This window comes from Molossus molossus, unplaced genomic scaffold (assembly GCF_014108415.1).
Source record: "Molossus molossus isolate mMolMol1 unplaced genomic scaffold, mMolMol1.p scaffold_m16_p_10, whole genome shotgun sequence".
Taxonomy (NCBI): Eukaryota; Metazoa; Chordata; class Mammalia; order Chiroptera; family Molossidae; genus Molossus; species Molossus molossus.
In genome coordinates, this window is record NW_023425345.1 from 56,231,334 (window position 1) to 56,248,888 (window position 17,555).

The 17,555-nt window shown below is 35.6% G+C and overlaps 1 protein-coding gene across 3 annotated transcripts in view; it reads right to left on the reverse strand.

The window, feature by feature from the left end:
• The window catches only part of NAV3 (neuron navigator 3), a 332,922-nt gene that overhangs the window by 188,220 nt on the left and 127,147 nt on the right, over positions 1–17,555 (reverse strand). For all 3 annotated transcript variants that reach the window (XM_036251933.1, XM_036251934.1, XM_036251932.1), the window contains exons 6-7: positions 8,614–8,682; positions 4,771–4,922 (exon numbers count right to left, since the gene is read on the reverse strand). In XM_036251933.1, coding sequence (XP_036107826.1) covers positions 4,771–4,922; positions 8,614–8,682 — 221 coding nt within the window. The remainder of the gene's footprint in view (positions 1–4,770; positions 4,923–8,613; positions 8,683–17,555) is intronic.

The following is a 17,555-nucleotide window of genomic DNA, read 5'->3' on the forward strand; positions in this document are numbered from 1 at the left end:
TATGAAAGCAACTCAAGTGCCCATCAATAGATGAGTGGCTAAAAAAGCTATGGTACATATGTGCAATGGAATATTACTCAGCCATAAAAAAGAAGGAAATCTTACTGTTTGTAACAACGTGGATGAACCTAGAGGGTATTATGTTAAGTGAAATAAGTCGTCAGAGAAAGACAAATATCATATGATTTCACTTATATGTGAAGTCAGAAGAATGAAATAAATGAACAAACAAAACATAAACAGATTCATGGATAGAGAGAAAAGACTGGTGGTTGCCAGAGGGGAGGTGGGTTGGGGAAATGGGTGAAACATGTGAAGGGATTAAAATATAAATTGGTAGTTACAAATAGTCATGGGGATGTAAAGTACAGCACAGGGAAATATAGTCAATATATTGTAATAATTATGTAGGGTACTGGAAATATCAGGGAGCATACTTGGTAAGTATATAAATGTCTAACTACTATGCTGTACACCTGAAACTAATACAAAATAATACTGAATGTAAACTGTAATTTAAAAATTAAAATGAATAAATTCTTTCCAAGTTAGTTAATCTAAGGAAAAATAATAAAATGTGAAAGAATTTCCATCTCCCCTCAGAAAAACAAAAACAAAAAATACTTTTAAACTAGATATATATATTTTAGCAGTCAAAATTCCCTGAGTAGTGCATCATTCACATTATACCTTATAGTTTTAAAAAATTCAATTGCAAATATTGCTAAATTCTTAGTATCAATCCTACTGGATCTATGTGGCGTGTCAACGAAAGTAAACACGTCCACACCAGAAGATACCTCATCAGGATCCCGCAGAAGAGAGGACATCTGCTCTTTAGCAGATGCACAGGTACAATCTCATAGAGGAAACAACAAAAAGATGGCAGCATGCCCTGTGGTGCTGTGGCATGTCTCTTAGCAACATGGAAAAACAACTCTCTGCAAACAAACTGTCAAGGAATAAGTGTTTACAGCTCATAACCTAGAAACTGATTCCAAATAAAGCTAGAAATATTAACATTCCTAATAATTCTAAACTGTTTAACCCTTTTCATACTTATTTGGATTTTATCAAACAAGGATGACTTCTTCAGATAATTTGCTTCAGGAATATAAAGTGTATGTCCGAGTGAATCAAGGCACCATTTCACAGTATCCCTGGTTTCCAGTGAACAGGTATTTGATTTTTCCTTAGAGCATATGTCTGTCTAGAGTACACTTCTAGGGTGCATGTACAAAGTGATAAATGCTGGTGTCAGAAGATATTATTCATTGTTAGTTTCTGAATGGCAGGTCACCAAGGAAAGAAACCTGGACTCTCAAAAGAAATGGCTTTCTAGAAACAAGGCTATCTTCATTTCACCATTTGTTCTGAGAAATATGTTCCCACATTGCATTTCAACAGAATGGCAGGGTGACATGGCTTTCTATTACAACATTTCTATTTCAGACTTCTCTGCAAGCGATGATCTATGGTCATGTTCACTGACATTTTAATTCATTTGGTGAAATGACCATTATTAAAATAATGGTAGATGTATCTTTTGAAGTGTACTTTGTGATTCTCTATGATTTCCTTTCATTAGATGTCACACAATTTGCAAAGAAGCTATTTTACAGTCCCATACATATGAGAAGCTATAGTGCTTTCAATGGCATTTTGTAAGTAGGGAAATAAAATTGTTTTAATTGTGAATAAACCTTTACTCCCTATTACAAATTCTAGAGATTCGTCAATTGAGTCATGTAACTCATCAACTAAGACTTGTTACAGAAGGTAGAAAGTATATTTCTTCTTATAAGCATTCAGGGAGCACATTACAAAGAATTTGACTAACCCCTCAAGTAAAATATCTTCATTTATTAATTTTAAATGTTACAATTTCTAATCATTAAAGGGAATAGCAATTAGAATGAGAATGCTCAAGTTAGTACTTTCTGAATTCTGTCATTATAATACTGTAACCTTTGAAAATTCTTGTTTAATTTTCATCTTATGATATGCATGCAGACTAGTTCTGACAGAGATCAACTTGTCAGCAGATAGAATCTTGTATTTTTATATATCATGCCACCACTACAAATCTCCTTGTCTAAAATGTTAAATAAAATATTTGTACCAAAAAAGATATACCACTGGAACAGTCCAAAGACCAAATTATAAATTGTTTCCTATGAAATGTTTATTATTGTTTTGTTTTCTCTCACAATTTAAGATAATGTTTTTAAAATATAAAATATTGCCCTGGCCGGTTTCACTCACCGTTAGAGCATCAGCCCACGGACCTAAGAGTCCTGGGTTCAGTTCCTGCTAAGGGCACGTACCTTGGTTGCAGTTTGTCCCTAGCCCTGGTTGGGGTCATGTGGGTGGCAACCACTCGGTGTGTCTCTCTCACATCAATGTTTCTCTCTCTCTCTCTTCCTCTCTCTCTCCACCCCACTCTATCTGAAGATAAATGCAAAAAATGTCCTCGAGTGGGGATAAAAAATAAATAAATAAAATAAAATATAAAATATTATGGCACAAATACTAATTTAGAAACACTGATATTAGATATATTGATATACATTTGTAACTCTATATTAATAGAAAATGCCATATAGCATGTAAAACAAATGCCAGATGGCTACATTACATCATGTGACATAATTTATGCTTATTATTGGTAGCTTTCAGGTATTTAATGCCTACATTGGAGGTATTTTAAATATTTGTGAAGGTGAGATCATATACATTAAGTATTTTGGAATTTTCAGTTAATTGGAATTAAAAGTAGTGGCTAACTCACCATGAACCTCATTTTTTGCTCTAGATTTAGACCTAAGAGTATCTGCTTTTCATGGTCAAGAACTTCCTAATGTATGTCATCTGTCTCCACCTTGTGGTTACTGTAAATATTGCTACTTTCTAATTTTGCACTACTTCCTAAATATACCTGAGAGAGACTGAATGACTATGAAAAAAATATGACTGCTTGCCTACCTTTGTATTTTTACTTTTAAACATCAGAAATTTTAAAAAAATGATTTTACATGACAGGAAAATTCAGATACGTTGTGATATCAAAGTATTAGGTTATCTAAAGCATTTCTAGGTCTCTTTGTCAGTGTTATTAGTAACTTCCTGGAAAAATATGATATAACTATAGTATTATGTAGCTAAATTGGATGTTTAAGCTATCTGTTCAAGACAAGTCCATGTCTAAATAGGTTTAGTTTCCCTTAGAATTTCATAGCACATATAGGCCTTGTATGACATTTTCTAGGAAAGTCACAAAACAAGGGCAATGTTTTTCTGATAAGAAATTGTTCTCCCTCTTCTCCCCAGGAAAAGTGTAAGTCTTCAGTAATACATCTTGAGATCTTCAATCAATGGTTTAATTCTATATTTCAAAGACAATCACCTAACTTTCCAATATACACTATTCTTCTTTTTCCATTTGACCAGAAAAAGAGGGATATTTCAGGGATCAAGTTGTCTAATCAGATCAACTCTACGAAACAATTTGAAGTGATGTAATCAGAGCAAAAATGTTCCTACCTGGTTCAGTTACTAAAACCAAATTTGCCAGCTGTTTATTAACTAAGCATACTTGTCACTTTTGAATTTCATGTCATGTTGCATGTACAGTTAGTTCAGTATCATGACGGGTAGTTAAAATTCTACTGATTTGAAAATGCTACCTCAAAATACAGCAGAATGCCCTAGTCCCTCAGTCCCTTTTGCTTGCATTAATATAGGTTCTTGATTTTCTCATGGTTTAGGGGTAAGCTACATACTTTCTTGCTTGTATCCATGATCCACAGAGAGATGCATCAAGCAAGCACCTTTATTTTGTCTTTTTCATTTTTTATTTTTTAATCCTCACCCAAGGACACTTTTCGATATTTTGTTCAGACAGAGTGGGAAGGTGAGAGAGAGAGAGAGAAACATCAATGTGAAAGGGACACATCGAGTGGTTGCCACCCACACGACCCAACCAGTGCCAGGGACAAATTTCAACTGAGATATGTGCCCTTAGTGGGAACCGAACCCTGGTCTCTCCGGACTGCAGGCCGATGCTCTAACCACTGAGCCAAACCGTCCAGGGCAAGCCAGCACCTTTAAATGCTCTTTTTGTGCATCACAGAGAACATTATAGTTAATTATAACCTGACGTTAGCACAGACTTCCACTGTGTTCTTTCTGGTAACTTTGAGTTTTCATATTTCTATAATGCATTTTTTTTTATCAAGAAAATAAAATAAACATGGCTAATTTGTCTCTTAAGGAAAAACTAAGGTTATAATATTTCTGTATCCTGCTGCTTTCAAGGATCAAGTACCCATCACAATTATGTCTCAAATGTCAATGCTCCAACCGTAACTTCCCAAAACACTATGGTACTTATTTATGTTAACTAAAGCTAAGGATTCACATAAATTTAATATAGATTTATGATTTCAGGAGAAATGTTCACAAAACCATGAGAAGACAAAAGAAAATGCTATTTATATGCACCTGGGAGAAACTATGTTGAGAAACATTTTAGACTGTATATAACCAACCACTTGAACATAGATGAGTCTGTTTCCTTAACATGTTCCTCGGATAAGAAACCCTGAAGAAAGCTGGGATTCAGGAGGGGGGCAGTTAGAAAACACAGGAAACTTCACTGGTAGCACTTCCAATCCAAAAGCGGCAACACGGCCTGAACGCTGGACTCAGCGTGTAATTTACGAGACACGTCAGACTGATGCCATGGTGCAGTAACCGGCCCACGCTTACCTTTTTCGTTTCCATTTGCATAAGTTGGAGGCTTGTTTTTGTCAATGCTGTTGAAGCTCTGGCTTCTCCTGTTTAAATTGGAGGCTCCCTGGACCTTGCTGCTGCTGCTGCTGCTGCTGCTGGCAGCTGGCACCCTAGAGGGACCTGGAAGCCTGAAATAGCATAAGAAAAATTACATCATTATTATCCATTATGAAAAGATGCAAAGCGGGAGGTTCTGAGCAGGGGAGAGGTAATGGCAGAGCCACAATGCATGATGTTCTTAAATCTACTTCGCAGAAAATATTGCTTTAAATGACAGATAAATAGCTAAACACAAGGTTTGAGAATCTTCAGAAAAATCCTGTTTCACTTTTCAATAAATGTGGCTCCAAAGTATATTAATAATACAGAACAATTAGAAATAAAGTCACCTTTAACTGAAAAGAAAAATCGTACTCACCACACCCTGATGAATAAAAATTTGACTTAAAAGTAGTGTAACGAATGCACAAAAAGCAAAGGAAATAATAGCACTTAGCTTTATTATGTTCTCAGGGCATTAATCAGATACCTGCAGTTGTGAAGTTGTTCTTTTCAATGTTTGAACATCTGTTTGTATCTTAGGTAGCTGTATCCTAAATCAACGTGTACATCAATGCAAAGAAGAATGAAGTTACTGAACCAACAGTACATACTTATGGACTATCTGAGCTAGTTAACTACTCTAAAACACAAGGTGCAGTGCACAGTCACAAGTTAATTCATTTTTTTTTTTCCAATCTGACTCTCATAAAAACTTTCTTTTTTTATTTTTCCTAACACTAATTCTAGCCTCAGCCCAATCCCTAAAACTAACTTCATACCTAATCCTAATCCTGGCCCTAAAATTAAACCTAGCATTAGTCCTCAATTTATCCCTCCTCTTAGTTCTAAACCATACCCTAAGCCTAGCCCTAAAACTAACCCTAAACCTAGCCATGACTCTAACCCAAATTCTAACCCTAATTCTAGATCAAACTCTGACCCTAATCCTAACCCTTTCAGAGACCTAAACCCATCCCTAACCATGTATCCAATACTAATTCTAACACCAAACTTAGCCCTAACCCTATCCCTGACCCTAACACTAAACCTAGCCCTACCCTAGCGTTAGCCCTAGTCCGAACCCTAAACCTAACCCAATCACTAACTCTAAACCTAAACCTAGCCCTTGTTCTAGCCCCACTCATTATACAACACTGAACTGAATCCTAACCCTAGCCCTATACCTAGCTCTAACCTAACTTTAAACCTAAATTTAGCCCCAGCCCTAACCCAAACCCTGACCCTAACCCTAATCTTAGCTCTAGCTTTAACCCTAAATCTAGCTTTAGGACTAGTCCCAAACTTTCATTCTCTTGCCAAAAGTAAGCACTTAGACTTCATCTCACAAGTGTGGGCAAATGATCACAGAGACAATATAATAAGAAAGGACACAGGTCTCCGAAGAAGAAAATCTCTGTCAGCAAAAAGATAATTTAAAATACACCTACAGCACAGCAGCTCCGGCTCTTCTTTGCATATGAAGGACCGGACACTGTGAAATATGTGCAGACTATCTTCAAATTAGAGGAAGTTGGGCCAGAAGTTATAACCTTCAATTATTTTATTTGAACTATAAAGATCAGTTTGGATCATTTATTTTACTATGTAAACGGTTTCCACATTAAAATTTCAAGTATCAATTTTTTTCATGAATTGTGACTAAAAGGTACAATTATTATTTTATTTTATATTACTAATATATATTGTATATATAATAAACTCAATCCACACAAATTAAAAACTAGAAATTAAGAACTAATATTGGTATTCTAAGACATATTTAGACATATTGTAGCAAGGTTGCCAGCCACTTCGGTAGTATTTGCTGCCACCATGTGAACGCCACTGTGTACTGCAGTGATCTTTTTTTTTTTAAGTAAAAAATATAACTCAGAACTTATAAAACATTTCTGAATATTGTACTGTTCTCTTTTATAAAATGTCTAAAATAAAAGAATGTTTATATCTGTTATATTGGTGCACAATTTCATAACCGGTTGTGACAATATTCACATTTTAACTTAATATATATTACTCAACATATTATTTCCATATAGTATTATTGAATTGAATGCTAAAATAATATACTTTTTTTAAACAGTAACCGATATTGCAAAATGAAACAAACATCAAGAAAATACAAATACCATCTTAAAAACAGAAGTATTGATTTCTTGGAATAGTTAAGTTTCAAAATGCTGACTGTATGTTAGAGTTTAAATACATGTGGCTAATAAAGATCTCATCAGCTACTTTGCTAATTAGAGATTGTGTCACACACAAGATTACAATTTTTTCCAAATGATTCCAGCAATTAAACTTTTGCTCAAATTGATCAACGAACTTTATAAATAAAACACAATAACCACAGACATGAGAATTCTGAGAGCCAGTGACCGTCCTCAGCAGAAAGAACTCAACTAAGTAATTTGGCAAAAAGTCCCCATCACAATCAATCTGAAAACTGGTCCTGTAGACACAGTCAGAGATTTAGAAAGTACTTTTCACATGTGTAAACAAATTTTGTCACAAAACTTGCCCTGCTTGCAATAAAAGTTGATGTTTCTAGAAAGCAATTAAAGTACATTTTAATCTTTATTGTGACCCATGAAGCCAAGTGATCTTTAGTTCTCAGAAAAACAAATTAAAAAATCCATTTGTTCTTCTCATTCCCTAATTTGACAGGCCGCCAGAGCTCCAGATCATTCATCAAAGTAATAAAAAGAGAAATGCGAATAAAGCTAAAAAGAGAAGAAATAGAGATGTTCTATCAAATCAAAGTACTTAAAATATATTTTATATGCATCAGTCTTAGAAGTGGTAATAAAAATGTTTATTTGCACGGCAGGTCACTGTTCTTTGCACATGTTAATTTATAACATATCTTCTCATTTTAATTCAATACCCTTTTAATTTGTCTCTTTGGAATAATTTTAATTACTATGAAAATGAACATAACTTAGAAAACTAAGGCAAGGGGAAAAGCACATACCTCAAGTCAAGGCATCATAAGCAGTCTTTGTGGTCAAACATTGCATAATATAATTCATTATCTCAGCAGTGACTGTTCAACCACCACTGCGATACTGCCCCAGCGAGTGAGAGGCATATAATCACATAATAATCAGGGGTACAAGACACATTTGCTGCGGCTTCACTCAGCTGTTCCATGCTACCATCATGCCTTCAGCAACTTAACGTTGAAAAGAGAACCAAACACTTTCAACATGTATTTATATACCAGTCTTTTCCAAACCAGACATAATGAAGTGTCATTTATTGTAACAGACTGTCTTTAAAATACATATGTCATAAAGAAGCAAAAATTAAATATATTATAGACAAAAGAACAGTCCAGGCTGACCTAGTATTAACTTTCCCACAAAAATCTGCCAACGTTTCTTAATTCTGCTTCAAAATGTACAATAATTAATGTGTGCCCAAAAAGCAATTATAATCTTCGTGCATAACTTCCAGATTTCGTGGCCTGACATGGATCCTTCCAAGAAATTTTCCCCTGGACTTTCTCTAAGCCTAGAACCTACACTCAGCCCAGTTACAGCACTCTGAATGACAACACTAAATTAGAAGAAGCCAAGCCCCGATTTAGTGATCTAATGCAAACACGCTCATCCCTGAGACTTTATAACAATACTCTCTAAACTTTTCATCTAGAAGTATGTAATTTTCAAAGACAATTAGAATGAGAGGACAAAATATCACTGGGCATTTACTTTATTATCACTAATAAGCAATACATTAGAGATATTAACTGACCTAGTAGGCTTTTTTTGACTGGTTGCAATTCCACTGTGATTAGACTGAGATGCATATCTGGCTGCCAGACTGTATGAGGAGAAACAGAGAAATTGGATTAAAGAGATTCTTTGAACATGGGAAGAAAGCACAAACTTGCAAGAAAACTATGAGTTAATGAAATGCAATTGGAACATGTACACACAAAGAATAAATTAATCAGAAAATTATGATAATGCAACATATATACCATGACATTTGATTATGAACATACTATGAAATAATGCAGTGCGCCCCTTGTAATAAAGTGTGCCATCACTGACTTCAAAATTAATGTGATATTATTCACATTATTATAAGTAGTATTATTTCACCTTATAAAGTATTTAACTTTTGTAAATGATTATGAAAACTTCAGTAAGGCTGAAGTTTGACTTACACAACAGAAAGTGTAACTTTTCCCCAAAAGTTAAAATAAAAATAAGAGTATGAAATGAGTCATTCTTTTCTTTAATAAAACTCTTCTAATTTGCTGTTTTAACCCAAATGCTATTTTCAAAACCACATGATTAAAATATCTGGTTTCTAATAATTTATTGTTGCTCTTTTGTCCTAGTTGGAGTGTTTTAAGGCAGTAAGCTATACAGATGTTTTTTTTCTGAGGAAAGAGTTATGCAAAAATTGAGATTCAAGTGACATTAAATTCTTCAAAAGTAAACTGAACAACTAATGACAGCTTCTGGGCATCTTTGAATTATAATTTTTAATGATTTTAAAATAAAAATCTTTGATCAAAAACACACAAGAACGCATTATTTTACACCAAATTTGGAAGACCAGTGAACACTTTATAAGCAAAATGAAAATTAGTACTTTAGGTTAAACTGATTTCCGAATTACCCACAGTCTGACATTGGTGTTCTGAAAGATATGGCAGGACCTAGGAGACCTGAAACTTGTTCACGAGCCCTGTGATGGTCATGGGGTGACTGATGCCTGTGTCTCCAGGTGAGCTGTGATGACACTACATGAGCCCAGTTGTTCTGCAGTTTCCAAGGAAACAGAACAACACAGGGTACTGGAATCAGGGTGGAAGGGTCACTCAGAGCCCTGCTGCAGCTGATCCAGTTGCTTTGCTGCCAAGCAGAGGGTATTTTAAACAAAGAATGGATTTCTTAAGATGATGACATATTTCCTAAGTTAACTCTTACTCCACTGAGCCAGCCTGTGGTGGGAACAAGCAGGTCCTTAAAACTGTCTAGTTAGACAGAAATAAATCTTCATGTCCAGGAAACTTTTCAGGTTTGCTGAGCACTTGTTTTCCACATTTTATTTGAGATATGTTATTATTTGCACATAGTATTGCTTTCCGTGTTCTAACTACACTAGACGCTGAGCAACTGGCCGCAACTGGCCAAACTACCTCTGTAACAATAATAACAGAGGATAATTTCAAATAAAAACCAGAGTGTCTCAATGAAATAAGAAAATTAACTTATTTAAATTTAAAAATAAAAGCGCCTAAAGTAAAGATAATCTTTTGTGAACTTCTCAGCCTACTTTCTCAGTCCAAGAGTAAGAGAACTACGGGAAGTTTCTCCACTGTGGTTTATCCCATAACTCTTCAAACTGAACACAAATATGAGCAGGAGAGAGAGCAATAAAACAGTGTGCTTTCCTTTATGGAATGGAAGCAACCTCGTTGGTTTTCTTCCATGATTTTAAGAAATAGCATAATTTCTAGTATAGAAGTAAAAAAACCAACAACAAAATTTAGAGAGGTCAACGGACATGGCCAAAACCAATTTGGTTTTATGGCCCATGTATGTTTTCTAGTGTATTACAAGAGAATACTCGTTGTCCATATTTTTATACCAAGTCCTCATATTTTAATCTTTTGAAACTTGGCTTCTGCCCTGATTCCCTTGCACTTGTGAAACCGTTACTTGAAGAACACAGAGCTGTATTCAGTTCTCACTGTACTCTTAACATCTTTGTGTTCGACCTCACTGTTCTCTCTGTCTTTTCAATCTCTCTCTTCCATAAAACATCATACCAATAAGTTCAGGGGCTTTGCACACCATCATTCTGTCCATCTTCTCTTTCTTTAAAGGCCCTCTTCCATAATCCATCTCTTAAAGAAATGATTTTTCTTATGTCCTCTTTCATCAAATAATTACATGCATTCTTTCACTTAGCAATTTGTTTCTTCCCTAAGATTTCAAGCAAAATCTAAAAACTAGAATTAATGTCTGCAACATACACCCAGCCATCAATATCAACTGAGTAAAAGTCCATTTCCATGATCCTCAAAATCACATTAAACTCACCATTTTCCTTCTTTTATTACCCAAGTGCTAATCAGATCTTTCCTTTAATTTCTTGATATCTCTTGGCAGTATCACCATTTTCTTTGAAATCTCAATAGTTGATTCTTCCTTTTTCCTTTTAATGATTGCAGATGTTCAATCAATACCATTTCATTTGCATCTGTGTTCTCGTTCAGGTGCCATGTTTATCACACTAACTCAAGCTCCCAACACTTCAGTACTTGCCACAGCACCTCTAGCTCCCTTTATTTTTCTTGTTTTTGTTTGTTTGTTTATTTTAAAATCTGGCTCTGCCTTCCTACACAGCAGAAAAGCACTTTTTTCTCCAGAATGGTTGTAATACAATTTCTCAAGTTTCAGATTTACAGACTAGTAAGAGGCAGGTGAGTAGATACAACTAACACAATTTATTAGTAAAACAGACACAAGGAACATGTAGACACAGCTCTGAGGCCAGTGGGGGAGATAAATAAAGTCAGAACACCAGTAAACAAAGGATTTTCAGACATCTGGACTGAAGATTGCATAGTTTTTTCCTTAAATGTTGTCAAATGAGACTCCAAGCTAATGAGTGGCAGAAAATATCAGGAATAAAAGTACAAAACAAAATAAATATTTTGAGACTCACTGCGGGTTCTACTAAAGGAAGCATCAGCTCATCTACCTGAAAAAGGGAAATATCAAGGGAATGCTTTTTATTTCCCCTAAATGGAAGGGAAAGGAGACTAGAGACAGCCAATTAAAAAGAAGAAAGGGAAAAAGAAAAGGTGAGACTCATCTGGTATCCAATACACAGAAAGATTCAAACTGCCAGAACTTTCTAATTCCAGCACTAGTGCGGATTCCCATGTGGGACGGTAAAATCTATTTACTGTAAGGACAGAAAGCTGCTTCAAGTAAACATCCTAAATTACCATCGCCCATTTTTACTAACCACCAGAGCCTCGCTATTCCAAGTGCTGTCCATAGACCACCAAAATAGGCACCACCTGGGATTTGTTAGCAATACTGACTCTCAGGTCTCATCTGGACCTCCTGAATCAGAATCTGCATGGTAACAAATCCCCAGGTGGTTCTTAGTCATAATAAAGTGAAGGAGCTGTGCTCTACAGAATATCCACAAATGTACAACCTTGGAGGAAAAAGAACTTGGTGTTTCCTAAGTCAAACAGCATCATCAGCATGATCTAATTATCTCAGGGCATGCCTCATCGTCTACCCAGCTGCTGCTTTAGATACTGTGGACTCCTTTCTTCTTCTAGAAACGCCAATCTCAACTTTCTTAACGCAATAGCTGTCTCTACAGGGAGCCCTCCTATTTCCCAAATACAGGTTCACTCATTGTCCCCTCCCCTAAATTTTGTACTAGGACCATGAATATTTTCAAAATCATCATCCTAGGCATAGGCTCATGTATGTCTCCCTTCTTTTTCTACCCAATCTATGTTTTATACTCAAATCTCAATCCTAAACTCGGAGCCTCCTTTCTAAATATCTCTGTGATACTTCTTAGATATTCCACCGGGATCTATTACCTACTTTTCTGCCAGATACTCCAAAAATGTTCAAAACTCAACTCATTTTCCTTCTTTCAAAATATCTTCTCCCTTTGATTTTGCTATTTAAATTTAGTGTCACCAACATTTTCTCCATTGAACAATATGGAGTCATCCTGATGATCACCCGCATTTTTTTACTTTCTTGTCATTTATTTCATGGATTCTAATAATACCTCTCCACTGGTCTCATTGCTATCAGGCCCATTTTTATTTCCAGACAAATCCAATCAGTCTTTTCACAGCCAATAAAATTAACTTCCACAAGAAAAAATGGATGTCAATCTCTTTCTTTGAAATGGCTGTTGACTCCCCATTGTCTGCAGGATAACATCCACACTCTGTGACTTGGTTTACAGATCACTTGAGTGTATTTCCACATCCTCTTTTACAGCTTCATCTCCTCTTTCCATCCTCCACCCCAAGTTCTCCACTGTAACCACACCTCTTCCCCTTGCTTGTAGCCTCTTCTCCCACGGTCCATGGATTTTCTCATGAGGCTCCCTTCATCGGAAACACTACTTTTCCTCTTCCCTACGTTACAAAATTTTACTCTACTTCAAAATCTTGCCCAGACAACTTAAGTTGAAGCAGGTTTCAAGTCCAGAGTTAGTTTTCTCCTCCACTGCTGCGTAGGTCTTTATTCTTCTCTAATTAATATGTTCATATGGAATTTATCAGGGCAAATGTCTGTTTCCTGAACTGGTTGTTTATTGTTCACCAGGACAGAAAAAAAATTTTTTTTCATTCTTGGTTCCTCTTATGAGGTAGGTATGTGTTCAATAACTAAATGATTGATTAATGTTTACTGGGGAGTATTATCAAACAATGACATGTTACAGCACCACCAGCTAAGCTAGGAGAACTGTTTTAAGAACAGAATTATCAGAAGTATACTAAAGAAGGGTATGGAACATACTCACGTCCTCTATTGTGTCCTTAAGTGACAGGCACTTTACTTTTATTTTCTGATTTTCTTCTTCTTCTTTTTTTTTTTTTTCACTGATTTTCAGAAATTCTTTATTTTATTGAATTTATTGTGGTGACATTGGCAGTATTTAAACATTGAGTAATTTGTATGAGTTATACTTCTTGTAAATAGCAGTACTAAAATTTAAACTGTGGTTTGTTAGTTTATATCATACTATGTCTGTTCTGGTCATACTATATCTGTTCTATCATACCATATCATCTTCTTCAAACTGATTACAAATTTGCAATATTTTAATGCTTCTTTTACTATTAATTCATTTCCCTGTAGATCTGCACATATCTCTAAGACATTATAACAGTAATATACTCCATTCATAAAATCATCTCTTCCAGTCTCAAATAAATCTACTTTCAAATGATACTCTAGCATTTAGATAGATAACATTAAACAATTTCCTTCAACATATCACTTATGTAGAAATCTAGAACAGGCAATAACAAATCTTAAAGGATAAGATACTTTTACTATCTAAGCAGCTCTCCTCAAATACTTCCAAGTAAACACAATTTTTAATAACTTTAAGCAGCATGTTAGGACAAGCAAATATGCCATATTATTTATAACTTCCCACTCCCATACTCATTGCACACATGACCAATCAATCACAGCATTTTTTTCTGCTGAGCCCTGTGTTAGCCTCAAAATCCTTGGCCAGGATTCAAGCAACACTTAATAATAACAATAATAATAATAATAACAACAACAACAACAGAGTAGGAGTGAAAATTATTTTAATCTCTTTTTTAAGTTCTCATTAAAGTACTGTTAGATTTTAATGGTTTCAGTACAGGATTTTTGCAGAAGATTCAATTTATTTTGTAGTTATTCTAGCAGTGGACTTCTATGCAGAAATAAAAATTATATAATCTTATTCCTCATATAATGTTCATCCTCAAAAATAAAATTAAACCCAGACATAAAGCACATGTGCATCATTAGAAATCACCAAAACGTAATATCTGAGCCTCAGACAATCTATCATTATTTATTTTCATCGGCTACTAACAAGTTTATTCAAAAAAACAAAATCATAATTGAGACTGATGATATTTAAATTGTCTCGATTTTTGTTTAATTACAAATATTAAAAAATATTTTTTCTTATTCATGTATTCTGCATTCTTTTAACACCTACTGTTTGCCCGGGTAAGAACCTGGAGAGCCACAGCAACTTGCTAAGAAACTGCATTTTTCTGCTGACTTCAGTGGGAATACCAGAGGTTTTAATTTCAGAACGAGTGATGAATTCTCAGATTAGAGATTCTTTTCTTAGATATGTAAAGGTGGGTTGGATTAGGAAGGGCCTGGAGACCAAAGAGAAAATCACTGCTATAATTCAGGCAAGACTTGATGAGGGTCTATGTGAAGGCAAAGGCAAAGAAAATAGGAGTAAATGGTTGATTCGGGAAGATATAATCACGGACAAAGACAATGGAGAAGAAGGAGGCATCTAAAATGGTCCATGGCGTCTGATTTGAGTTGCCCTGTAAAGTTACACAGAAGCAGAGCATAGCAGAATAAGACTGAACAACCTTGGTATAGTGTATAAAGAGAAAAAATCAAATCTCCACTTCTAAGTTATGTCACTAGTCAAACTGTGAATGAAGTAAAAGGAATACTAGGAAGGTGACTCTTCACAGGTGACCAGGTCCACTTTCACCCTACAGATAAAGTAAAGATCACTTTATGATTTTATTACAATTGTTCTCTTATCAAGTACGGAAATACTTTTAGATTTTGAATAAATAAATAAATAAATAATTGACTTCACACCCCTAATATTTTTACAGACAGACACGGATATTGAGAAATGTTATTTAGTTTTGTGTTCCTTTATGCTAATAAGCATATATTCATTGATGCAATCAAGCAATTAATGAATCATTGAAAAGATTTGTTGACTGCCTACCTGTATTGGCACTATGCTAGAAAGATTTAATTTGGAAAAATTAGGTTTAAACGTGCAGGGGTTGGTTATTTGCTCTGAGAAGTATAACTCTTTACTAACTCATTGGTTAATGAGGATAATAGTTTTACCCACCTCAAGGTTTGTATGAGGATTAAATTGCAAATCACTTAGATGGGTGTCTTGTACAAATAAATGTTATATGAGTAAAAAATATTCTGTGGGATTCAGATGTTGTTTGAGAGCCCCTGAACACACTAAGGCCCCACAGAAGGCTCTAGAAATATTCAGGTGAATTTAGTACAACATGCCTTCCTATATATTTAAATGCCTACAATTACCCGGCCTTCCTAAGCTTGATGGTCTTACCAACACCACATCCTTTGGTTCTTATCTATCGTTTTTGAGGTCATTCTTACTCCAGAGCATGGACTTCTCAGTACAGTAGTTGAGCAGTTGAGCTTTTAACTCCTGTTCTCAGCCTTCAGGTTTATTTTTGCTTTGGGACCATGATTTCTTGAAAGTGAATATGATTAAGTATTATCCTCTCTGAAACCTTCCCGGATACCACTTATTCTTCTTTCCTGAACTCAACAATATCATCCCTAAAGATCCCAATCCTATAAAGAATCACTAGACATTATCCCAAAAGGATATTCAAGAACCATCATTCCCAAAGCAACACACACAGGGTGGGACTTCCGGAACCTCTATCATTCTAAGCACTGCACAGAATTCAAAAAGTGTCTCAAATACAGAATTTAATCAATGTTTTATTTTGGTTTGTGTGATTATATAAAACTATAGTTTTGATATGCTTAGACGATATGGTAGCCCTGGCCGGTTTGGCTCAGGGGTTAGAGCGTTGGCCTGCGGTCCAGAGAGATCCAGGTTCGGTTCTCGCTAAGGGCATGTACCTTGGTTGCAGTTTTTCCCCTGCCCTGGTTGGGTCATGCGGGTGGCAGCCACTCGATATGTCCTTTTCATGTCGATGTTTCTCTCTCTTCCTCTCTCTCCCTCCCACTTTATCTGAACAAAAAATAGAAAAAATGTCCTCGGGTGAGGATAAAATAAAAAGAAGATATGGTATTTAACTTTAATATTTCAACCAGAGTTTCATGTTAGAGTTATACTCTAGATTTGAAAGACAAGAATAAATGTCTCAGAAAATGAGGCATTCTTCAACAAAAACCAATTTGCCTTTAAGGAGGTAGCAAATCAGCCACCATAACTCTGAATAAATTGCAAAACAGACAAAAGGAACATTCTGTTGTTCACTCACTTTACCCACAAATGCAATCGCCCGATTTTTGTTCTGAGCCCTCCTTTTTGCCCCTAGCTATATACAATTTTCTTGAGTAATTTCTTCCATTTCTACTGTTTCAATCCATAAAACATGGTTAAGCTAATGTCCCCAGGTCTTTCTCTCTGGCCCGCACTGTTCCCCTGGGCTCCCAGAGCCAGCCACACACTAGAAATGGTCCCTCGAAAATATCAGATTCATGAAAGCCAAAGCTGAACTTTTCTCTCCACCTCCTTCTCTCCCTCTGCTCCTACTCCTACATGATTATTTCATTCTTTATTGAAATACATCACTATTCAATGAGGCAACACAAAGAGAAACGTGATGATTTCCTTTCACCCTTATCTCCAAACAGTTCCCACATGCATTTTTGCAGTCAGACCCTCATGCCTATTAACAGCAAACCCTTCACTCTCCTGCCACTACAGCTGTCCGTCCCTCCCACTGCTCTCCTCCAAGAACATCTTTCCTCTACCCTGTCACCAAGCTTATGTTACTCAGTTATAAAAAATAAAAATAAAAAGACAAAAATGCAAGGCAATTACATTCAAGAAATGTCTCAGCTCATAGACATAGCATCCAGAGTTTCCAGAAATTGACCTCTGCCTGCTTCTTTGGTCTTATCTCTCATCATACCCTGTGGCAATTTAAACACTGAGATATAATACATTCTTTGACACTCCTTTCATTAAGAGGTAAGATCTTTGTCTCACTCCCTCCCCTTGAATCTGGGTGGGCTTGTCACTCCTTCAACCAATAGGTCACCTTGTGAGAAGTATAATGTCCCTTAGATTGCTGTGCTGGAGAGTCCCTGTGTAGCCACTATTCCGGCTAAGCTGCCAGACACGTGAAATAAAGTTACCTCAGAAGTGGA